Source organism: Choloepus didactylus, chromosome 9 (genome assembly GCF_015220235.1).
Source record: "Choloepus didactylus isolate mChoDid1 chromosome 9, mChoDid1.pri, whole genome shotgun sequence".
NCBI classification, from domain to species: Eukaryota; Metazoa; Chordata; class Mammalia; order Pilosa; family Megalonychidae; genus Choloepus; species Choloepus didactylus.
Window position 1 is genome coordinate 132,228,421 of NC_051315.1, and position 24,813 is coordinate 132,253,233.

At 48.9% G+C, this 24,813-nt stretch overlaps 1 protein-coding gene across 7 annotated transcripts in view; it reads right to left on the reverse strand.

Moving 5' to 3' along the window:
- Window positions 1-24,813, reverse strand: part of HDAC4 (histone deacetylase 4) — a 367,147-nt gene that overhangs the window by 143,888 nt on the left and 198,446 nt on the right. For all 7 annotated transcript variants that reach the window (XM_037849277.1, XM_037849273.1, XM_037849274.1 and 4 more), the window contains exon 4: window positions 2,124-2,368. In XM_037849277.1, coding sequence (XP_037705205.1) covers window positions 2,124-2,368 — 245 coding nt within the window. The remainder of the gene's footprint in view (window positions 1-2,123; window positions 2,369-24,813) is intronic.

Sequence of the window (24,813 nt, forward strand, 5' to 3'; positions counted from 1 at the left end):
CCTTTCCTTAGTCTGTCTGGTGATGAATTAGAAGGCAGCGGAGTCAGGGCAGAAAGCAACAACAATCCTGAAACAAACCAACAACCGAACTTCGGGGTCTCGGGATGAGCTTCCCCGTACCCCCCCACCCCGTGAAGACAGAGCCTGAGCACTTGAGCACAGAGGCCAGGACACCTCCTGAAGGCCCAGAGCGCACCCAGGACGTGGTGCCCAGGAGAGGGGACTCAGAGCTGCTCCTGGTCCACCTCCCAGGTGCAAGTGGCCCACGGGGCTCACTCCTGTGGCTGCTCCCCCACAGCAGCTCTGCCGCCACATCTTCAGATGGAACCGACACCACCTGCAGGGGCACATTTACTTCTCCCTCTTCTTACAATGACTATTAAATAAACGCACCTCCCACAGAAACGGGAGGGTAACCAGGACTCCGGAGATGAGGGAGTCACAGGCCAGAGGCAGGACACAAGGTAGCTGGGACACACCAGCACCCAGGCGGGCAAATGCCTCAAGAAGCCCAGGCCTTGGTGGGAGGTTGGCCTCATCTAGAGAGCACCTCGGAAGCCCCCGGAAACGCAGAGCCAAGGGCTTCTCATGCTCTCCATCTGCACGGTCCCTGTGGCAGCCCTGACCACACATGCCACAGGGAGCTGGAAATGTGGCCGGTCCAGACGGAGAGGAGTGACAGGTACCTAAGTGCAACAGGTCCCGCAGACTACAATGAACAAAAGAACACAAAGTCTATCTCCCTAATGATTTTTACATTGTTGAAATGGCAATCTTTTGGATATAGATTAAGTAAAATGCATTCCCTGATTCTCCCTTTGGGTACCATCCCCAGTGGCCCTGTCTCCTGTCCACGTGCTGGTCTAAGCTCCTCCACGATGTCCTTGAGCTGGTCTCCGAGGCTAAGAGAGTAAGGCACAAGTGGTTCTGCTGCTTCCAGGATTAGGCTGTAAAAACACCGAGGATCATCACCCCGGGTAGCCCGCTGAGAGCAGCCCGAGGTGGGCAGGGACGGGGCCGCCCAGGCCACACGATGAGTGGGAGCGGCCTCTCTGGCCCCAGTCCAGCCTGCGGACCCACGTCCTGACTGCACCCCCACGAGACCCTGTGCTACCCCCCGCCAAGCTGCTCCCGGACGCCTCCCCCCAGAAGCCACGAGACAACACGTGTCTGTGGGTTAAGCCATGAGTTTGGGGGTGATTTGTCACACAGCAGCAGATGGCTATTACACTGGTCTCTTTTTGCTTTTATAAAACTTGGCTACTAGAAAATTTAAAATTACCTGTGCAATTTTAATATACCTGTATATTTCTACTGACCATGCTGTTCCACATGGTTCTAAATACAACGAGAGCAGCCCACAGACCTTCGCAGCTGGCCAGTTATGTAATGTAACTTCCCTGCTTACCACTTAGATGCGTTTCCTTCAAATTCATTAAATTTTAAAATCTGGGTTCAGATTTTAGAAATTTTACAAAGTCCACAAAAAAGCCTATACATTTTCTTTCTTATTTAAGTGAAAATATAGCAGAATTTTTTTCCCAATTATAAAAGGTTAATGGGAAGAACTGAGACAAAAGCCTCAGGAAGAAATCAACAAGGATTTGAAAACATGGCTCCAGAGGTGGGCGACCTGTTGGTGCTTCCTGCCACTGGCCAGTGCTGTACTACGGACACTCCTGCGTTTTTAGGAGGAATTTGACGGTGAACACGCTCTGTGTTTTAAACAGCCTCTGGAGCTTCAGCTTGCAGTGGTGCTGGCGACCATGTCATGTGTGCCCCACAGCCCCCACGCCCAGCGCCACGGTGGGGCATGCGGGTCCCAGGGAGTTGGCATAACCGCCCAGTGGGCGGCCTTGGACATGGACCTCAGTGTCACAGCTGTTAGGGGAAAGCCTCAGAGCCAGAATTAGGTGTCGACAGGATGGGAGAGCTCTGGAAGGCTCCTCAGGACCTGGCCCCGCGTGGAGGTGGATGCCCTCCCACCCCGTGGCAGCCCCACGTTGAGGTCAATGCCCTCCTGCCTCGCTCAGCCCCGCGTGGAGGTAGATGCCCTAGCGCCCTGTCCCCCCGCTCGGCTCCGTGTGGAAGTGGACGCCCTCCCGCCCTGCTCGACTCCTCACCTTGATGTGCTCGTGGAGCTGAGCCTCGTGCTGCCGGGAGAGCTGCTCGTGCTGCCTCTGGAACTCGGCGATGAGGATCTGCCGCTGGATCTGCTGCTTCTGCTTGAGGGCCAGGAGTTCCTGCTGCAGCTGCTGCTCGCGGAGGGTGGGCTCTGCCACCGGCAGTGGGAACTGGTGGTCCAGGCGGAGGTCCATGGGCACAGTGGAGGGTGCGACTTGTAGGGGCAGCGCTGCGGCCACTTCAACTGGGGAGAGAAGCACAGGAGAGCCAGTCACTGCCAACACAGCCACCACACCAGGACTCTCCTCCCTCCCTCCCAGGGACACTGCACTTCCAACGCCTCTCTCTGTCTTTGGCCCAAGAGGCTCCAGACGCGTGACATCCTTCAAGACAAGATGCGAAGGCCACCACAGGGCTCTGCTTCTCAGGTGCAGAACACCCCCAAATGCAGGGCAGGGTACACCTGCCCGAGCCCCCTTTCCTGCGCCCCCATCCCCCAAGGGAAGGCCCTGCCCCCTCAAAGGACACGGCAGGCTCAACGGCCTTTCCCACGTCATTTCTGAAAGTCACTAGAAGGAAAAATAAAGAAAAAGGCTCCAGTTAACCAGGGGAGAGAGCCGGAGAGCAGCAAGCTGATGCGCCAACCAGCCTGTTCTTGTCTTCTTAATGAAACCACTAAAAAGTTGCAGGTCTTAACCGCAAGACCAGTGTGTGCCACAGGAGGGTTCCGGATCAGCGCGGAAGCCGAGGGCCTGTTTCCATGGTGAAACGAGTGCCCTCCTGGAAAGCACGCTCACCCGCCCGCAGCCCAGGCAGCCTGCTCTCGGGCGCCTGCATGGGTGCAGGGCTCAGGCCTTTGTGCTTCAGCAAACCCATGGGCTTTCTTCACGGCACGGTGAACGAGCAAACACTCCACAGGACTTCTGGTTAGAAACAGAAGCTCAATCAACCTTAATGCTTACAAATCAATCCCAAAGTACAGTGAGAAAATTAATTCAAAAAGAAGAGAAGGGTAAACTTTAAATTCTGAACCTCACAAAATGTACTGAAGTGTGTGTGCCTTTTATGACAGGCTTTTACTACGGGTCCGTAAGCACTTGCAGGCTCTCGCCACCAGCCGAAGTCATCCCAGGGCACTGCTGTGGGACTGGAAGGAACTCCCTCTGGCTCTGCTGATACAGCCACTCAAGGGTGCATGGTCCACTTGCCCTCCCCCAGCAGATCTCGGCCTAGAGGCCAGGCAGGCCCCATCCCTTCTAGAACCATCCCCTTCTGTCCCCATTTCGTCACCAGCCACCAGGCAGCATCAGACCCAGGGGTCAAGGAAGGAGACTTGAGCTTCCCCGCAGGAGGGGTCTGGGGCTGCGAGGGGCGGCGCACCCACACCAAGGAGACCAGGAGGGCGTGTGGGTTCCTCGCCGGGGCCCTCGCGGGGCCATCTCTGCCCAGAGCTCCCCCACGGCTCAGTCATGCTGCCTGCTTGAGCTCATCGTGAGCATGGCCCACACCTGGGGCCTGACCCCCGCCCTGGCCCCCAGGCTCAGCTGCAGGATGCAGCGTCACGCAGGCGCCAGCCGTCGGACATTTCCAACGCCACTGCTCGGGCCCTGCTCCCAGGGCTCGCCATTCTCCTGAGAGGCAGGCTGGCAAGTGCTGGCAGAGGGCAGCGGGCACCGGCCCTGGCACAGCTCCTGGGTTCTGACCCCAGGGCTGCTGCTTAGCAGCTATGAGCAGCTGGCATGTCACTTGGACTTTCTTGGCCTCAAAACTGTCAGCTGAAATATGAAAATGATGGCCTGTGGGCATGGCTCAGACCTGCAAAGAGGCCAGTGGTCCAGGGCAGAGCTGGTGGCCGGGACAGAGCGGTGCCTCGGACGTGGATGCTTTGGGGTTTGCTGTCTGAAATCCCTTCTTTCCCAACCCCCAGACACCTACATGGAGCCCTGGCTTCCAACCTGATAGGCTGCCCCTCCCTGCCACTCCTGCTAGGGCTGAGGTTTCTGTGGCATGAAAATAAATCATCCCAATACCTTGCAGCTCATGGCCACAGGGCCTGGCACTGACAGAGGCCACCCGGGCTGGTAGCAGCTCTGGACCAGGGACAGGCTCGGGCCACTTCCCTGGAGTGACAAGAGGCAAAACCAACCAAAAGGTGGCTGGGAAATGCTCAATATGCAATCAGTCTACACGCCCCACTGACTAGCTCACTTTTTGTTTTTTAATCAAATTTTCCTCTCTTTTAGCACGAACAAGAACTGGAGAAATACCAGTTGATTGGTACTCTTATTTCTTCCCCCTAATAAGTGAAATGCAAATCCCAACTTTTGTGACTGTCTTTTAGAAATGGGTGTCAGGCTTCACCCACTACAAAGTTTTTATTTGATTTTTACGTGAGAAAAATCTACACAAAAAACCTGTTGTTTCAATGAACTAGAACAGGGAGCAGGGCAGCCCCCATCACTCTCCCCACACTCCTGGTACAGACTGTATATTATTAATTTCCTTTCTTATCTTTTTTGATCATTTTTATAATGCAGTATAGCAAATGGAGCCAGTTATAGGGATGAATACAGTGGACAAACTGCGCAAATGTCACCAGCTTTATAAAACCGACTACTTTGCCACACTTGCTTCAGACTTTGTTTAAAGGACTTAAACGTCATGGAAGGGCAGGGAGGAGAGCTCAGGCGCAGAGTCAGAAGACAGAGAAAGGACGGGACTGACTGTGCAGGCGACGCAGCCAGCCTCATCCTTCTGGAGGCAGCAGAGGTCATGCTGTCCTGCGGTCACAACTGTGACACTGCAAAATGCTTTCAAAACCATTGTGAGTGGGGCTCAGGCTTTACCACCTCCCTTCCCTGCATCCCTCGATGTGAGCAGGTTTGTCTCCTTTCACCTGTCAAGTGTGTTGAGTTAATGCGTTGCAGGGAGAGTCTGAGTGCTCATCTCAGGCGAGTCTGCCTTTGCTTTCCAGGAGGAACTGACTTCCTCTTTCCACCTTACACACCCACATTCACTAGTTCGTTTGTTACCATTTTACCTAGAATGTTGGCGTCTGCATCACAGGTGAGGCTGGCCTACACATCTCACATCTCTTTTATATTCTTCTTGCCTGGTCAGGCTGTGTAATTTTAGCTTACACAACCATGTACAGAAACCTAGTAAAATAACCACATCGCCTTGCCTTTTGCAATGCTGTATATTTAAACCACTTTTTCACAGGTCACCTCATCTCGGCCTGTTGGGGGAATGACGGGTATGATCCCTGCTTCACGGGTTGACAAATTTGGGATTTAAGCTCCGGTATAAGATGTGCCAACACTGGTTGCTCAGAAAGTCAAGTACAGAATTTCCACGTGACTCAGTGATCCCACTTGTAGGTCTATAACCCAAAGAACTGAAAGCAGGCACTCGGGCAGATATTTGCACCCCAATGTTCACAGCAGCATTATGCACAATTGCCAAAATGTGGAAGCAACCCAAGTGTCCCTCTCAACCAATGAATGGATAAATAAAATGTGTTATATGCATACAATGGAATAATATTCAGTATGAAAAGGAATGAAGTTCAGATGCATGCTACAACATTGATGAACCTTGAGGACATTATGCTGAATGAAATAAGCCAGACATGAAAGGACAAATATTGTATGATCTCACTGACATGAAATAATTAGAATAAGCAAATTCATAGGATCAGAAACTAGACTACAGATGATGGGGGCTGGGCTGGGGCAGGGATGGGAGCTAATGCTTGCTCGGTACAGAGCTTCTGGTTGGGTGATGGAAAGGTTTTGGACAGTGGTGATGTAGCACAACACTGTAAATGTAATTAACGGCACAGAACTGCATATTTGAATATAGTTAAAAGGTGAAATCTTAGGTTGTCTATATATATATATTACTAGGATAAAAATTAAAGAAAAACCCACAGGACTGTATAACACAGTGAACCCTAATGTAAACCATGGACCATGGTTAACAGTAAAATTATGATAACATTCTTTCATCAGTTGAAACAAATGTACCACACTAATGCAAGGTGTTAATAATAGGAGGTGTCTATGATTTTTCTGAAAATGTACAACTTCTCTAACAAAAAAATGTATATATTTAAACAACAACAAAAAAGATGTGCCGATGTGACCTAAGATTTTATGTGACCTAAGTCTAACTAAGACACTGGGCACAGGAAGACAAATCGCTGCTTGTTTTAGCTCATGCCTCGCCCTGTTTCTCCATTCTCACAGATTTGGGTGTGGCTGGGACACCTCAGAAGTGTCTAGTAGTTCATCCCTTTCAAAACTGAACATAAAATAACTTTTATGGGATCCTTTCTCTTAACCTTAAAAGCACAGTGGGCCATCAGCCCACTGGTACACTGGTTATCTGGGCAATGCGCCTGGCTCCTGATCTGTGCTGGGGACTCTGGGCAAGAGCTGCTGGGGAGCATGAAGTCACCAGCAGAGGGCTCGGGAGGGGGCGCTGGCGCAGGCTCCAAGGCCGGCTGGGGACCCCCGGGGACCCAGGAGTGGGCAGCACTGATATTGGGGTACGCAGGGACTGACCCTGCGGTGTCAGTGGAGGGAAGGGGAGCTGGGTTGAGGGGCCTCTCAGATCTGGAGGAGCAGGGTGGTGGGTGCAGGGCCTCAGACCACAGGGAGGCTGGTGGCCTGAGGGTCCCCGAGGGCAGGACAGGGCGGGAAGGCCCCGCAGGCCAGAACAGCAGCTCCGGGCTGAGGCGACTGCTTCCCAGTCCAGGCCCGGGAAGGTGACACGGGCTCGCGGTAGCCACCATGCTGTGGGGGGGCTCAGCTCCATCACTCAACCCTCCCTCGGAGGTCTGTAGCCATAGGGCCCCCTATAAGAAACCCCAACTTCCATTTTGGCCGAACATTGAAGAGAAATGCTGTCCACCAATCCCAAGTCGAATTCCACAGAACCCATTTCACTAGTCAGAGAACAAATCTAATGTGCTGAAATCCCCATCCCAACTCACCCCCCTGCCCAGGCCACTCCAGGGCTCCATGCAGACCCTCGCCCTCCCCTGCTGGGGACCCCCACCCCACCAACTCCAAAGCCAGAGGGAAAACCGACCCCCTATGCCCAGTAGCCTCTGCCTGAGTTTTCCAGAACATAAAATGGTCACAAGGTGCTTCAAAAGGCTGCCCCACCCCTACATTTACCACTGAGTGTGGGCGAGACACACGTGGAAAAAAGTGTGAAAAAGAGAAAGCACCTTAAAGTTTATTGGTTTCTCATTGGACATAACCTGATCACACAAAACTAAGCTTTACTGGTGGGATGAAGGGCAGGTAGAGAGGATTTTATTGCTTGTTTTGCTTTTTCTTTTCCTCATTGGATAACTCCCCTTTTCATCCAATCCACTCGAGCTATTAATGCTTTAATTCCTAACATATTAATTTTTGAGCTGTTTCCCTGTAGATTTGTAAAGTTTCCCCAAATTGATTAAAATTTCATTTTAAAAGGAATTTGCAAACTCGTAATGAAAAAAATCAGCTCGGTCAAATGTAATGCACACCATATGTTACATGTTGGACATCACAGAAGTGGGTTGGTTCTCTTTGCACAGGCTTTGGAAAGAAGTTTTCCAACCCTCACTGGGCATATATTCGAACTTGGGAACGCACCACCAGTTAGAAAGATGGCAGCTCTGTACGGTTCTCTTAAATTCTGGCCATATGTGAAACAGCACAGCACCTGGGTCCATCCCATCCCATCCCAGCCACTCGCCAAAGCCCGATACCCTCACCGTAGCCTACAGCTCACTGCGACACTGGGGAATCCTCGGTGGCCCTTCCAGCAACCCCTGTAGGACGGTCTAGCAGGCTCTGAACCTGCTAGATCTTTCTGCCAAGAGATACGACTTTCCCGCCAGCTCTTGGCAGTCATTCAGTGCAGCGACAAAGAGTAGGCTGAGCTCAGTCGACGAGCACCCCAAGACTGTGAGACCTGCAGACAAGCCTTTCCTCTGCCAGGAGGATACCCAGAAGTTTCCTGGTCCTGGGTCCCAGAAACGGAAGGCAGGCATGAGGTGGGACAGCCAGGAGTTAGCAGAATGTCCTCATTGTCCTCAATGCACCATTTCCTAGTACTCACTAAATGTAAAAAAGGCATGTTGAATACTGCCTCGTTTACCATTTCGAGGTTGCACATAAAAGTTTACTCTTCTGCTAAAGAACGAAGAAAAGTGAGAACAATATGCTTCCCACGCCAAGTGCACCGTGGCCAGCTTTACCTCTAAAGACAGTTAAGCATTTACAGTTAAACAAAAAAAGGAACATTTGAACTTCTGTAGGGCAAGGAGACCCACCCCAGGGCTCCTGAGAAAGGCTGCCTTCTCATTCCTAAGCACCCAGCAGCTCGGAAGCCAGGTGGGTGGGGGAAGCGGCTGAAGCTGTCCCTGGACCCTGCACCGCTCACCAGCTGCGACCAGAACCACAAGCCCCATTCATTCCAGGCAGTGGCGGGTGCGTCAAACATGGCTTGTACTATTTCTGTGTCAGAAACTATTTGAAATGCCATGAGCTCCCAACAGAAGCTGCTAGTACTTTTGACCCAAAGCACCCTGGAGAAAACAATAAAACCTTCTCTACTTCAAGAATGCAGCATCAAAACAAAAAAGCCTGTATTCTCATGAATATTTTATGGTAGAGGAGAAAACTGCGTTTATAGGTTGTGCCTTGAGAAACATATTAATACAATCAGACCCATGACGTTAGCAAAAGCACAAAGACCACATTCAAGCCCCAGTGAGAAACAGCCAGCCTGTGCCATGAACTGGAAGTTCTCAATCACAAACAGAAAAATCCGCTTCTCTTTAAAGAAAATTCAATTAAATGATGGTAGAGAAGGCTCTGTAATTTTCCATTACATGGGTTAGGGGAGGTCCTCTCTTCATGACACCATTTCATGCCATCATCATAATACAGAATAAAAAGAAACACTATTCTTTAGAAAACACAATCAAGCTTCAGGGTCTCTTCAAGTCAAGAATGACTCACTCAAATCTAGGGGAAAATAATAGACATTTCAGCCATTTAACCCTGATTTCCTCTCATTTCGGAAATGCGTAACTTATTTTCCACTTCTCCACTTCTGTACTGAGCAGTGTGTCACACACACTGAAGAGCGTGAGGCTTCAGGGGAAAGAACAGGAATGGGACTTGCTTTGCGACCTGCCAGTTCCTCTTTGCGCCCCTTCCCTGGCACACACATCCTCCCCCACCACAAGGCAAACCAAATTCTGAATTTTGTTAGGCATCCTCCTGCTTTTCTTTATGGCTGTATATCCCTTAAAAACATATTCTTTTATTTTTTAAGGCAAATGCACAAATGCAGACTGCAAGGCAACTACAAACACAATGGAATGGGAATGGAATACTGTCACTGCCAGGTAAGGGTTCCCAGGAAAAGACAGACTCCGGTCTCATCTGCCTTCAGCTTCAGCTCTGGGGACAGTTTTCAGACGCTCCTTCTGAGGCCAGGCTATGAGTGACCCTCAGGGATCCCAGGGCCACGCCAACCGCATGAGGGTGATCATGGTGCAGGACAGGAGGTCCAAAGGGTGTGGCCTGGAGCGAGCTGCCCGGGGCGTCTGCTTTTACCTTCACTCCGGCGATCCCAGCAGAAGATCCTGCAAGAGGAGATGAGAGTCCTCAGGGGGTCTGAAAAGAAGACAAGGAAGGGAGAGAAGGGACTCCATGGTCAAGAGGACAGGCTCCCCTGGGCATTCGAGCCTCAGGCTGAAATCATGGTCAGGGGCAGCAGGCCGCTTGGGGACGCCCGCCGGGACACCACGGTCCTTGGAGCAGACCACCCCATCTTGGCCAGGCGGTCCTGTGGGTCTCACACAGAGCTGCCACCCTGGGATCTGCCTTGCTCATGCCCGAGGGATTCCCGTGGCTCCTCCTGGACCAGATCCCCTAATCCCTTTGTTCCCTTCATCTTCTTCCTTGATCTAATCTCTCATTTTGCTGGAATGCAAACTCCAATTGTGCACTGAAGACGGAAGCAGAGGAGGAAAGCTCGGCATGTCTCAGAATGCATTTATTTTACTCTTTAAAGTACTTTCAGCTGGGAATAGAATTCTAGGTTGAAAACTGTTTCCTCCAGAATTGTGAAGACATTAGTCTGCTGTCTTCTGCTTCCAGTATCAGTGTTGAACACTGGGAAGCCATTCTGATTCTTGACCCTGTGTTCGTGACTTCATTTTTCTTTCTGGATGTTTATCAGAACTTCTTGTTTCCGTTCTGAAATTTCAAAATTATGTGACTTGTGAGGATCTTTTTTTCCCCTCATTCCCTGTTCAGGACACTCAATTGGTCCTTTCAATATGGCAGTTCAAATTTTCTTGAATTATTTCATAGATGATTTTCTTCTATTTTCTCCATCTGGAACTTCTGGTATTTGGGTGTTGGATCTCCTGGAATGGTCCTCTTTCTTTTCTATTTGCTCCCATTTTCCTTACTTTGTCTATGTTCAACTTTATATGAGATTGCCTTAAATCTATCTATAGTCTAACCTTTTATCAAGCTTTTCAATATTTCTGCTATACGATTTTTTTTACCTTTAAAAATGTTTATTTTTAATCGTGGCAAAACATACGAAACTTAAAAATCATTTTAACCATTTTAAGTAGACAATTCTTTAACATTCGTTAAGTACACTGACAATATTTTATAATTTTCACCACTATGTATTGCCAGACTATTTTCATCATCCTAGCTAAAACTCACACTCATTTAGCAGTAACTCTCCATTACACCCCTCTCATCTCCCCTGATAACAATTACTCTACTGTCTCAAAGAATTTGCTTATTCTAAGTATTTCATATAAGAGAAATCACACGACATTTGTCTTTTTGGGTCTGGATTGCTTCACTCAATCATCTCTTCAAGGTTCATCCATGTTGTGGCCTGTACATTCATTTCTCTTTAAGGCTGAATAATAGTGAACTGTATAGATATACTGCATTTTGTTCACCCTTCATTTGCTGACGGACACTTGAGTTGCTTCCACATTTTGGTTATTGTGGAAAATGTGCACTGAGCACTGGGGTATAACATCGGTCTGGGTTCTTCTTTCATTTCTTTGGCGTACACATTCAGGAATGGAATTGCCGGGTCATATGGTAATTTTACGTTTAACATTCTGAAGAACTGTCAAACTGTTTTCCACAGTGGCTGCACCATTTTACATTCCTACCAACATTGTATGAGGGTTTCTGTTTCTTTCCTCTCCAAAATGTGTTATTTTCAGGGTTTTTTTGTTTTTTTTTTCCCCAATAACAGCCATCTTACTGAGTGTGAAGTAGGATATCTCATTGTAGCTTTAATTTGCATTTCTCTAACGGGTAATGACATTGAGTGTCTTCTCGTACACTTATTGGCAATTTGAATATCTTCTTTGGAAAATGTCTATTTGAATCCTTGGCCCATTTTTTTAAATTGGGTTGTTTGTCTTTATGTTGTTGAGCTGTAGGAATTCTTTATATATTCTCTATATCAAGTCTTTATCAGATACATGGTTTCCAAAGAATCTCTCCTATTCTGTGTGTTGTCTTTTTATTTTAAAAGGAAAGATTTACTTCTGCCATTTAGCTATTGGTTTTGTGTGTGTCTTCTAAGTTTTTTTTCCCTCAATTATTCCCTTATTGTATTTTTTCTGTATCTAGTTTCTTTTTTGGTAGTGTTCTACCATTTTGATTCCCTTCTTCTTTCCTTTTCTCTATATATTTTTAGTTATTTTCTTAGTGGTTACTGTTGTAATTACAATTAACAGCTTAAATCAATAACAACCTAGTTCAAATACAGTAGTATACAAACTGTCTACTCCTATGTATCTGTAACCCTTCCCCTTTATATTATTATCTCAGATCAATCTTTATACATTGTATGCCCTTCAATACAGATTTTAAATGTTATTTTACACATATGCATGTTAAGTCATATAGGGGGAAAAGCAGTTTCAATCCAAAAGCACAATAATACAGAATTTTACATTTCGCTATGTAACTACCTTTACCAGTGTTCTTTAGTTCTCCTTCTGGCTCTGAGATACCATCTGGTGTCCTTTTACTTCAGCCTGCAGGATTCTCTTCAGCATTTCTTTATAAGGTAGGTCTTGTGGTAATGAATTCTTTCAGCTTTTGTTTTCTGCAAAAGTCTTAATTTCTGTTTTGTTTCTGTAACATAATTTTACCTGATACAAAATTCTTGGTCACAGTGCTTTCTTTAAGAACTTTAAATATGTCATTGCACTGGCTCCTGGACTCCATGGCTTCTGATGAAAAATCTGCTGTTAATATTGGGTATCCCTTGCCTGTGACAAGTCACTTCTCTCTTGCTGCTTTCAAAATCCTCTCTGTTTTTGGATTTTCACGTTTCATAACAATGTGTCCTGCTGGGAGTTTATTGATGTGTGTATTCATGTGTTTCATCAGATTTGGGAAGTTTTAGGCCATTTTTCCTTCAAGCACTTCTGTCCTTCTGGGACTCCAATGATGTGTATGTCGCTACACTTGATGGTGTCCCACAGGTCCCTCAGGCTCTGTTCATTTTCGTCATTTTTCTTTCCTGCTCTCACTGGGTAATTTCAATTAAAATTATTTTGAAAACAAAATTTCAAGTTTGTTGATCCTTTCTCCCACCTGTTCAAATCTGCTGTTGAATCTGTCTAGTGAGTTTTTCATTCCAATTACTGTACTTTGCAGCTCCAAAATTTGTTTCATTCTTTTTTTTATAAGTTCCATCTCTTTACTTTGTTCAGACAATGTTTTCCTGTTTTCCTTTAGTTCTTTGGATTTGTATTCCTTTAGCTAACTGAACATATTTAAGACAGTTGATTTAAAGTCTTTGAATCAACAGTTCCAGTACATGATCTTCCTCAGGGACGATTTCTGGCAAAATCTTTTTTTTCCCTGAGAATGGAGCATACTTTCCTGCTTCTTTGTGTGTCTAGTAATTTTGTTGAGAACTGGCCATTCTGGGTATTACCTAATTATAATCTGCAAATTCAGCTCTTCCTCTAGGATCGCTAGCTAGCAATCTGAAGTAGCCAATTAAAAGTGATGGCTCGCACACACACACACACCCGCACACACCAATTCTGGGAGACGTACAAGCCCACCTGGCACCAGCTGGCAGGGCCAGGAGCCTGGGCTGCAGTCCCCACTGCTGCCGGTCACGAGACTGAGGGCTGGGGACTGGGGGCGGCCTGCACGGAGGGTGAAATGCATTGGCGTTTACCTTGACTCACCATCCTCTTCCTCAGCTCTCCCTGGGTGCTGCGCTGGGTCCCACGAGACGCAGACAGCTCCGCAGCTCCGCAGCTGGCTTGGTGGAGGGCCTGTTTTCTGGAGCTTCCTCCTATGCCGCCTCTCTGCTACGTGATTCAGAGAACAACGCCTCTGAAGGTTCCTTGTCAAGCCATCCTGCTGTCACTTCATGGATGCAGTATCTTCTCTAATCTCTGAGGACAGCAATGAGAACTTTTTAAACCTTTCTTGGCTCAGCATGGTCTGCCTCTTTCCCATGCTGCTTGCTGTGCTCTCTACTTTCCCTCCGAGGATCCTCCTCAGATGCCTGCCAATCCTGGTGACGTGCTCCTGACTGAGCGGGCGGGACAAGAACCTCGTGGAAGCTTCATACACAGCGGGCATCTCATCGTCGAGCTTCGGGGACATGGAGTAGGGTCCATGTTCAGAACCTACAGAATTCTCCCCATAGGCAGGCCTTATTTCTCGGAGATCATCCTTGCCTGGAGTGTGGAGGCTGAGCCTTCGAGGATGGAGCGAGGGCCCTTTGCACTCAATATTCATCATGAACACGCAGCGTGTGCCCTTGTTCTTGCTACAGGGCCCATGTCCTCAGCTGCTTGAGTTCCCAAGGTCAGAGGACCTCTGGTCTGTCTGATGTCCCTGGCTGGGAAGAGGCCTGGTTGTCCCTTGTAGTGCAATGGGGGAGGTGGGTAGAGATCTGATTGCTGCTCCCTTGACCCCTCCCTGGGGTTGCCCACTGCCCCTCACATCCCAGTTCCAGAGGGAAATGATGCTCTTTGAGGAGTTGGGGCATCACCCAGGGGTTCTCAGCTTTACCCAAGACTGGCTCAGGGTCTGGGCTGCACCATCAGTTGCCACTTATTCATCTGGTTTCCAAATTCCAAACTGTTGTTGATGATGTTTCCTCTTCTTTTATTCCCATCTGTTATATCCCCCCCCCCCCCGTATTTTTTATGGAAAATTTCAAAACTCCACAAAAGCAGACAGAACAGTGTCACCCCAAGTACCCATCACCCAGTTCCAACAATTACCAACATATGGCCAATCTCATCTCTTCTCTATATCCACCCACTTCCCGTCCTCCTAGATTATACCGAAGCAAATCCCAGTCATCACAGCGTTTCATTCACGAACACTTCAGTATCTTTAAAAGAAGTATGTCTTTCAAAAATCATAATCAACTACCATTAGCCTACCCCAATAAATGAACAATTTCCTCATATTATCAAATAGCCAGGAAGTAGTCATATTTTTTAGAGTCTCATACAGGTTTTTGAAACTCTGTTCAAATCAAGATCCAAATAAGGTCCATCATTCAAGTGGCTGGCGTGTTCCTTCTGCCATTCACTCTGAAGTCCCCCTCACCGCCCTCCCTTCCCTGCCCTCCGGTTTACCTGCTGAAGACACTGACTGGGTCGCCTGTGCCGTGCAGTGGATCAGCCTGGCTCACCTGTCCCTGGAATTGCCTGTGAACTGGAAGTCCCATCTGGAGGCTGTGTGGGAATCGGTTCTGACTTCCCAGCAAGACAGCTCCCCAGGAGAGGCTTCACACTCCAAAAGGGGGCCCAGGACACGCGTGTGCCGCGCAGCCTGCGGTTATCCCCACCGGGTCCGTCAGGGTTGTAAGAAGCGCTCTGTGAGTTCCATCACTGCTCTTCTCTTGTTAGCTGCACGCGGTCTGCACAGAGGAAGGGTCCCAAACCAACCATTTTGGTATTCTGATGAATGATTTTTGTAAGGAAGTAAGGCAAATGCTTGGTTGCTTCATTTTCAAGTTTGGAAAACAAGGAGCTGGTCCCCTAGCCTCCGGCAAATGTGAGCGATCAGGTGGGTTTCTGGTCTGTTTTCTCAGTGTTCTTAGGAACGCAGTGCCCTGCAGTCTGCGCCCCGCAAGCTTGCCAGCAGTCTCCGAGAGCGCCCCCTTTGCTGCCGGACTCTTGTCCACTTCCCGAGCTCTGCAGGGAATCAGGCATTTCTCCAGAGAGAATGGGTTCCCTTTCAGGGGAGCGTATTTAAGGACACAGTCCGGGTATTGGAGAGAGCATTCCCACACGTTGGGCTTGGAATGTTTCCGTCTCTACTGTGGCTTCCACTCATTTCAGGAGTGAGCGAGACTTGATGCACGCGTTCAATCTGCTATCTTGCCTTGGAATGTCAGAATGCAAGACTTACTAAAAACACCATTTAAAAGGATAAAACAGTCTCAGTCAAGCTCCAATCAAAATACTGATTCACATGCAATATCATTTTCCCCAAAGGTGTTTTTAACTGAACTACAATTTTTCTATTTAACACCTTGGGCAGGAAGGGTTTCTGTGTTTGTGTGTTAGTGTGTGCGTGTGCCTGTAGGTAAAGACATGATGAGGTGAAGACAGAAGTACTTTTTAAAGTAAAGATTATATGTAAGTGACCCCCACCTTAGCCTCGTATGTAAATAAGCATAAAACATTTAAATGAATAATCATTTTTCTTTGCCACATTTAGATCAATATAAGTAATTCTGCAGAAACAAGCTTATATTAACAATTCACTGTAATTTAAGTTACACTTAGAAAACATAAAAGAAGGTCGTAACCCCTTCTGAAGTAGGTGTGACTTCTTTCTGAAGTGGGCTTTCTGACTTGGGTTTTAGTCATTTGGGGTGACCTGGGAGATGAGGGCAGGAAGCACACGATGGCAAGAAGATGCTGGTTTGTTTTTGTCTTCAATTGCGATTAAAATGTATAGAAATACGTATAAGTACACTCCAGAAGGCAGTTACCAATGCACACGTGGAGAGGGTTGCATTTCCTCTGCCGGGGGGCAGGGAGAGGCCCAGAGAGTCCCCTGTGCAGGACACTAAGTGTGACCTCGGGCTGTGCTTTGCATTTTCTCTGCCAGTGATTTCCAGGCAAAGTTTAGAACACAGAAAGGCAGCAACACACACTTGTGGGCCTGTTTTACTCATGCTTCTGCCTCCAGGTAAGAGGGGATTGATTACTCTCCAAGATAAATGAGAAACAGATCAGGGGAGAATATCTGCTCCAAGCTGGAGGGAATAAAAGAGTCCAGGGCAGGTGTACCTTGCTGTCCCCCTCCTCCCCCTCTCCTCCTCCTCTCTTCTTCCTCCTCCTCTCCTCTCCTTCTCCTCCCCTCCTCTTCCCCTCCTCCTCTCCTCCTCCTCTTTTCCTCTTCTCCTCCTCTTGACCACACATCTAACAGGCCCTTGGCTGTCCCTGGCCAAAGGCTTTATAGAGATGACCTCGGGCAACATACAATGGTACCTCAGGGTGTTAATGGATGCCCATAGTAACCCCATTCGATAGGTGGGGCATTTAAGTAACTCTTCCACGTTCACTCAGCTGGTAACTGCCAAGCCCAGAATGTGAACCCAGGCCTTGGGGCTCCCTGGTCAGAGTCCTTGTGATGGTTAAGTTCATGTGTCGACTTGGCTAGCTTCTATTGTCCAGTTGTTTAGTCAAGCAAGCACAGGCCTGATAGTTACTGTGAGGGTATTTCTTGGATTTAAAGCATTAGTCAGTTGATTGCATCTATGGCTGATTGCATCTACAGTTAACAACAGCGATTGCCCTCAGCAATGAAAGAAGTCTCCTCTCCAATCAGCTGATGGCCTTAAAGGGAGAACTGAGGATTTCAGCAGTCAGAAACAAGAATTTCTGTCTTTACTTCAGTCAGCCAGCTTCTCCTGGGGAATTCATTGTCACCTTCACTGGAGTTTCTAACCTGTGGGTTGTCCTGTGGAATTCAATGCCACCATCAAGTTCCCAACTTGGAGCCTGCCCTAAGGAATTCAGACTTGGCAATCCCCACAGGTGCATGAACAAATTCCTATAAAGAATCTCAATAGTCTCTCTCTCTCCCCCTCTCTGTCTCTCTCTCCCTCTCTCACATACACACATACATGCACACGCACACACACACACACACCCTGCTTGTTCTTCTCTGAACAACGCTGACTGACCCAACCCTCAACCCCCAGAGGAGGATGGCACTAACAAAAGAGCTCCCGGGGCAGGAGGGAGACACCAGGGGCGCCCGGTCCCTCGGGGGCAGTGGGGGCAGCAGCCTGAGGAACTTGGGAAACCCGCAGGCCCAGGCCCGGCTGCTGCAGCAAGCTGGCCTCTCCGGGCTGCAGCTGTGCACTGGGGTTTGGGGAGCCCTGAAGCCTCAGAACCTCTGCTCCAGAGCCGAGGCTCTTCCGACCACCACATTCTCGGAAGACAATGTTCGCGGACTCTTTGGTGAGCACTCAGGAGCACGCTTTCCACCACCACGGGGAACTGCTTGACCCCTGCCTTTCTCCGGCCCCTTGGCTTCTGAGCTGTGGCTCGAGCTTTGGTTTTGCCCATGACCAACAGCCGAGCCTGCCCTCTAATTATTGGCTTGTTGGAGCACCCTGCAGTTCAATGTTCTCCATGAACAAACTTCCCATTTACCGGAAAAGCTCCTGGGACAACACCCCTAAACGCACGCTGGCTGGGGTCAGCACTGTACAGCCTGACTAGCACCCCAAAAACAAGTTTAAAAAACACAAGCAAGCCAAGCCTAGCCTGTTGTGTACACTGATGGGGAATATTATTTTTACTGCTAAAAATAAAACGCTACAATTAACACAAGGTGCATATTTTAATCCACTGTCTCTCTCATTTTTTTTTTAACCTAAATCAGCTTTCACCTCTACCCAACTCATTCCACCTCCCCAAAACACAGATTTTCAAAATGTTTTCTTCCTGGCAGAAAAGTCTAAGTAAACCACATGCATTAATTAGCTATGAACTCGCAGCAGGGAGCCAAATTATCTGCCACTCAAGAGGCTACTTCGCATCAGCTGGTCAGGCTCTCCCAGGCCCGGCACCCCTGCCCCGCCAGCATCCCGCTCAACTGTCCACTGGTACCCCAAGGTCATGCCCTGCGCGAACCAGGGTGCATGTGCAGCTGGAAGGGTGCATGTGCACAGGTGCCTCCCCACGACGTCCCCGCTGACCAGCATACAGAGCCCTGAGATCTTGAGAGCCAGCGCATCCAGGGAGCAGGCTCTGAGCCTCCAGTGCAAGCAGCAGGCCTGTGTTTTCAAGGGAAGCACCAGGAGACTTGTCCAAGATGAGGGGGCCTTGCAACGCACCTCACAAAGGAGCAAGTCCACAGACTCGTCTCCAAATTCCCACCCCGCGAGGTTAAACACAGCAGCAACGCCGCACTGACACCTGGGGCCGGAGGGGGCAGTGGTGCACCAGGAGCAGGAGCTCCCATCTCGGAGAAGGCAGCCCAGCCGCTGCGCCCCATCTTTCCTCTGAAAATAAGGGTGACAAAGACACATGCCAGACTGTGAGGGTAGAAGAGCTCGGGGAACCTGTCTAGGGTTGGAGCTGGGGGCATCCTGTCCTCACCCTCAGCCCCCGGGAGCCACCACCCAGGGGTGCAGTGCGGGAAGAGTGGTGCCTCCTACGAGGGATGGGGCCCCCCACTCCCATGCCCCTGCACCCTGCTGCACAGAAGGTAGAGGACTTCCTACAGTGTGAGCACATGTTGGAGGGAGGCCAGGAGGCCTGAGTGTGGCCCCCAGGAGGCCGCCATGTCCTCGTGCCCCCACCCCGCCTGAGCAACAGTGAAGGGAGCCACCCAAGTCCTGGGCTGGGCCCTGCTGGCCCCACGACACTGCCCACGGTCTGCCAGGGCTTGCAGAATGGACCCCTGACCTGGGTCGCCAGCCTCTCCAGCGGCCGGGCCAGGCAGGCGGGAGCCACGAGCAAGGACACGCCAGACGGCTGCGGCCACGGCTGCCCCCAGATCTGAGCGTGGCCCACAGGCCTGGCTCCCTGGCGGCCAGGCAGGCTCACGGCGCCCAGCTCAGCACCCAGCGAGTCCGAGGGAAGCCGAGGCAGGAGGAAGCGGGGGGGATTTCTCCCTCCTCAGTGTGGCCGGGAGCCTGTGAATGAGGCATTTCAGGGCAGGCCAGGGGGCGGCAGGTGGGCAGCCTTCACAGACCTATCCTTTCCATTTCAGGGGAAACCTGCCTGTTTAATATTCAGCAAAATCAACCTTACGTTCATACAGAAGGAAAGGGAAAAAAATACCACTCACCATGCTCAGATTTTGGAAAATTCCTTTTTGTATTTGATTAGAAAGCCCAATAATGAACAATTACATTTTTATGGTACCAAAAAGAAACCGCAGGACCAGCGTCTCTTCCCTCACCTAGAATCACAAGGCACTGCAGGCTGCCTGGCCTCGGGCGGCTGGCAAGGCCCAATCCCCCCGAACCGAAACAGACTGGGGTTTCAGAAACAAGTAGACCAGGGCTGACAGTCAAAGAGACCAGTAACCTTCCAAGGACTATGTCCTCTGAAACAGAGGACGGTCGCTCCCTGGAGGAGCACAGGTACAGATGCAGGGGACGGGCGAGAAGGAACCAAGGTGGAATTCTTAACTGCGAGTGATGCCGCAGCACTGAGGAGCACTTGGGCGTCAGAAGGCCCCACAGGAATGGCAGTCAGTGCGTGTGCCACCGCGGGAGGGCACACAGGGACCTCATTTCCCGGGCACTGTGTGCACATGCCACAGCACCTGGCTAGCAGTTGGAGCCGGTCCACCTCTCTCCCTCTCTCCCTCCTCACCCCCGTTCCTGGCTCTCTCCTGCTCTCTCTTTTCCTGGGAAGGAAAAGGAAAGCTTTTTTTAGGATAGGAGAAGGAAGGGAGGAGAATAATAAAAAGCCCTAAGCAGGCCTCCGTAGCCCTAGCCTGGGTCACACAGCGGGGCAGCTCTTAGACACCGCGACTGGCCTGGGGACTCACAGGTGGGAGTTCCGCCCCACCCTGTGCACCCCCAAGCCTGAATCCCGACAGAACGCCCACTGACTGGCAGTGGTGGGGGGCCCGCCGGACGAGGCTTGGGGCTGGGCAGGGGCCGGGCTGGCGGGCCGGGTGCTCTCGGGGCAGCAGGGGAAAGGGCACGGGCTCCTGATGGTCAAGGAGGCCTGAATGCACAGGCCCCACCTGGAGGGCACCTGCCTGAAGGAGGCTCTGAAGCACAGGGAAGGCCCTCAGGAAGGGCCGGGAGAAGCAGGCAGCAGGCGGCCGGCTCCGAAGGGCCTGCACTGCGGCCGTCACCCCAAGGACGCCCCACGACACCACCCGGTGAGGCCCCCACGCTGACGAAGGACTCCTGTTCTCAGGGAAGGGAAGGCCACACCCTCCCACATCCAACACATGCTCAGGAAGGGCCTGAGGATGCAGCAGCCGCCTGCAGGCCTAAAATGGAGCAGCCCGTTTCCAGCGTCTCAAACACCAAGGAACTGAGAAATGTTTAGCTCCCGACTGCAGGCGACCCTCCAAGACAGACTGCACCCCAACTCTGTCTTCTGGGAACCCCACTGGACAGGCCCCGGGCTGTCCCAGTTGCCACCAACTCTCCCTTCCTTCTCGCTGGCCGAGGCCCAAAGCCTCACAGGGTGCCCACACCCCAACACAGCCTGCCTCTGCTTCCCGTTCACACAACCCAGCACGAGGCCGGCCGGTGGGGGCACCTGCCACCCCCTCCTCGCCCACCAGCCTCCCCCAGGTCCCTCCAAGTTCACTGCGGAAGATGCCAGGCTGCCCACTGGCTCTCTCTGCGGCCTTGGCTCTGCCTTCCCACTGGGAGCACCTCTTCCCACTGGCCTTCCTGTGAGTGCAGTGCCAGCCAGGCAGGCGGGGCCTCTTCCCACTGGCCTCTTCCCACTTCCCACTGGCCAACCTGTGAGTGCAGTGCCAGCCAGGCAGGCGGGGGTGGTCGTTGCCACCCCCTGGGTGGCAGCTCACACTAGCTTCATCTTTTCAGAAGGTCATTTGCCAGTATCTGTCGTAATTTTAAAATATACCTAGACTTTTGACCTGAGGGACCCCAACTCTAGGAGTTTATCTGAAAGATACACTCACTTGATACCACAAAGATACATACTTAAAGAGTACTGTTACAGGATTATATGAAAAGTTCCACGCTGGAAAAGGGCATACATAGGGACAGTTAAATGTTCTGTGGACCCTTCTCGAAATGGCCTGTGAGGCAGCAGCCCCAGTGGTGTCAGGAGGCACAGACACGGGGATGTCTCCCGGCAGCGGGGGAGGAGCAGCAGAAGAGACAGCACCTACGGCTGATCCCTTTTGGGGCGTGCGTGCGCGCGTGTGCATTTAAACCTACATATGTCTGCAGAGAACACAGTTCGCTAGAGAATTTCTGGGAAAATGCACATGAAACTGAACAACTTGAGCTCAGGAAAATGGAAATAGGAGGGTAAGAGTAAATTTAAACTTTGCACTCGTGTTTCTGAGTATTGTATTTTTATCATTTATAAGTATAACTTTGCTAAAGAGAAAACTGTAAGAGTTAAATAGAAAAATTTTACTTTTCAGATTCTGTATTCTTGTATAAAATATATTTATCAGTGAAAAACTAAAAGGTCTTCTGAATTTAAGACATATGAAAAATACTAAAATAATATTACCAAGTTATCACTGCATGTCTGCTTCTTATAATGGCTGGCCATTCCAGCCATCTAATGAGGACAACTAAAGCAGCCAGATAAATGATATTTAAAAAAAAAAATTCTTAAAAGCACAGAAGACCTAAAAACTTAAACTGCTATAATAAAACTTAAACATCAACAGACTATTAAAGACAACCAAGCATATTTGTTAAAGAACCTCAAAGAAAAGAAAAATAAAATTGTTAAAAGCCACTGACAGTGGATGTGTTAAATATCAGATTAGATACAGCTAAAGACAGAATTACTGAACTAAAAGATCAGAAGAAATGACCTGGAAAGCATCAGAGACACAAGAGGATGGAAGAGATGAAAAAGGGACACCAAACAGAAAGGGCAGCATGAGAATGAGCAGCACAGAAATAACTCAGGAGGGGAGAGTGGGCACACGATGCTGAGACCACCAGCAACCCCTGGGGGAGAAAGCGCGTGCTGCAGGTAACCACGTGATTGGCCAGGGGAAGTTTCTCTTGATAGAAGCTTTCCCTTGATAACTCCCAGGAAGAAGGACTTTTCAGTTAGGCCCCCACAATTTTGCAACCCCTAATGAAATAACAGGTCTTGGCAACGCTCCTCCCTGGCTGCTGACAACACACAGACACACAGCTGGACACATCCCCAAGGAACTTCACAACTTCATCTACAAAGTCCTGCCCAAAACAGTCAAATTGAATCTGCTCAAACCTCTAGACCTAACAACCAATTTATAGGGAAGACAGGCAAGAGGGAAATATCTTATGTGACTCCACAGACAGGGAATCAAGAGAAAACCAAGCAAAATAATAGAAGATAGGAAGGCACCAGACAATCAACGCAGTATCTTCAATAGATAAATTGCAAGAGTTTAAGAAGGAATAAAAAAGGCAGGGAGGGAAAAACTATAGACTAACTGGAGACTTCATATGATAAGACAAACAGTCACCATGTATGAATGTGATACAGACCCCAAGTCATAAAGCAAGTTAAAAAAAAAAACGTTTTGTTTTAAACACCATCAGGACCAGGTGAGCAGTGGATGAATATCTGATAATATCAAAGATTTACTGTTAATCTTGTTTAAGCATGAAAATGGTGGTAGACTTACGTTTAAAACAAATAGAGTTCACTTAGAGAGGGAGTCATTGGAATATTTACAGAAAAAAGGATAATAACTGGGATTTACTTGGAAATTCTTGTGAGGCAGGGACACTGGGAGTGAGAGAGCACTGGTGAAACACAGTTGGCTGAGAAGCGACCACTGCCAGAGGTGGAAGACGAGAGCTGAAAGGCCGCTGGACTCCTCTCTCCGCTTTAGAGTATGTCCAGAACTTTCTACAATACAAACTTAAAATTTTAAAAGATAGATTTCTAAATATCTTGCGGGTCAAAGAGACATCATAACCATTTTAAGATAATCAGAACAGAAATATAATTTAAAAAAAAACACATAAAACTTGTAAGATTCTGTTCTTACTGTACCGAGAGGGATATGTTTAGCCTCAAATGTTTATATTTGACAAAAACAATAAGAATGCAAGTTAATAACCTAGATATATCCTTCAGAAATTAGAAAAAGCAACACTAGAATAAATCCAAAGAAAACAGATAGAAGGTGTGATGGTTAGGCTCATGTGTCAACCTGGCCAGATGATGGTGCCCAGTTGTTCGGTCAAGCAAGCGCTGGCCTAATTGTTACTGTGAGGATATTTCACACACTTAAATTATCAGGAAGTTGACTGCACCTGTGGCTGATTGCATCTACAATCAACTGAGGAAACTGCCTCCAACAATAAGAGACATTCACCCAATCAAGTGAAGGCTTTAAAAGGAGAAGTGATGACTTCAGCAGTCAGAAGAGAGAACTTTCATCTCTACTACAGCCAGCCAGCTTCTCCTGGGGAATTCATTGAAACCCTTCATCGGAGTTGCCAGCTCACTGCCTGCTCTATGAAATTTGGACTCATGCATCCCTACAGTTGCATGAGACACTTTTATAAAATCTCATAATATTTACAGATATCTCCTGTCAGTTCTGTTTCCCTGGAGAACCCTGAATAATACGTCTTTAGTACCAGGAGTGGGGTGGTTCTTGAGAAACAGAATCTTAAAAATGGGTTTTGACAATTGGTTTTCTACTCTGGTTAGATTCAAAGGCACTAATGACTCTATTTCCAAAAATCAAAATGGCACTCACAGTTTATGGCATGAGTTGGCAATGGAGATAAGCAAAATATCACCATTGGATATTGCTACTAATATGCTTATAAGAGGCAAGGCTCTGGTGAGCCTGTTTTTGACAACTGTGCTGTTTTGAATCCATTATGTTTCTATGGAGAGGTACCCCACCCAATTGTGGGTGGCGCCTTTTGATTAGATTATTTCCATGAAGATGTGACACTACCCTTTCAAGGTGGGCTTGGTTAGTTTACTGGAGTCGTCAAGAGAGCTCAGGGGCAAACACAGACCAGGGGCTTGGAGATGCAGACAGAAAGATGTTTGGAGATGCTAAGCTAAGAGATGAAGCCCTTAGTTTTCCCTGGAGAAGCTAAGAGAGGACCCCCAGAGGCTTTGAGAGAAACGCCCTGGGAAAACAAGCAAGGATGCACAGGAGCTGAGAAAGAGAAGCTAAGACAGGCAGAAGCCCAGAGACATTTTGTAGAAGGGAGCAAAGGACCAGCAGACGCCAGCCATGTGCTTTCCCAGCTGACAAGTGTTCCGAACGCCATCGTCTGTTCTTTAGTGAAGGTATCCTCTTGTTGATACCTCACTTTGGACACTTTTATGGCCTTAGAACTGTAAATCTGTAACCTAATAAATCCCCTTTACAAAAGTCAATCCATTTTTGGTATTTTGCATAACGGCAGCTCTAGCAAATTGAACTAACACCT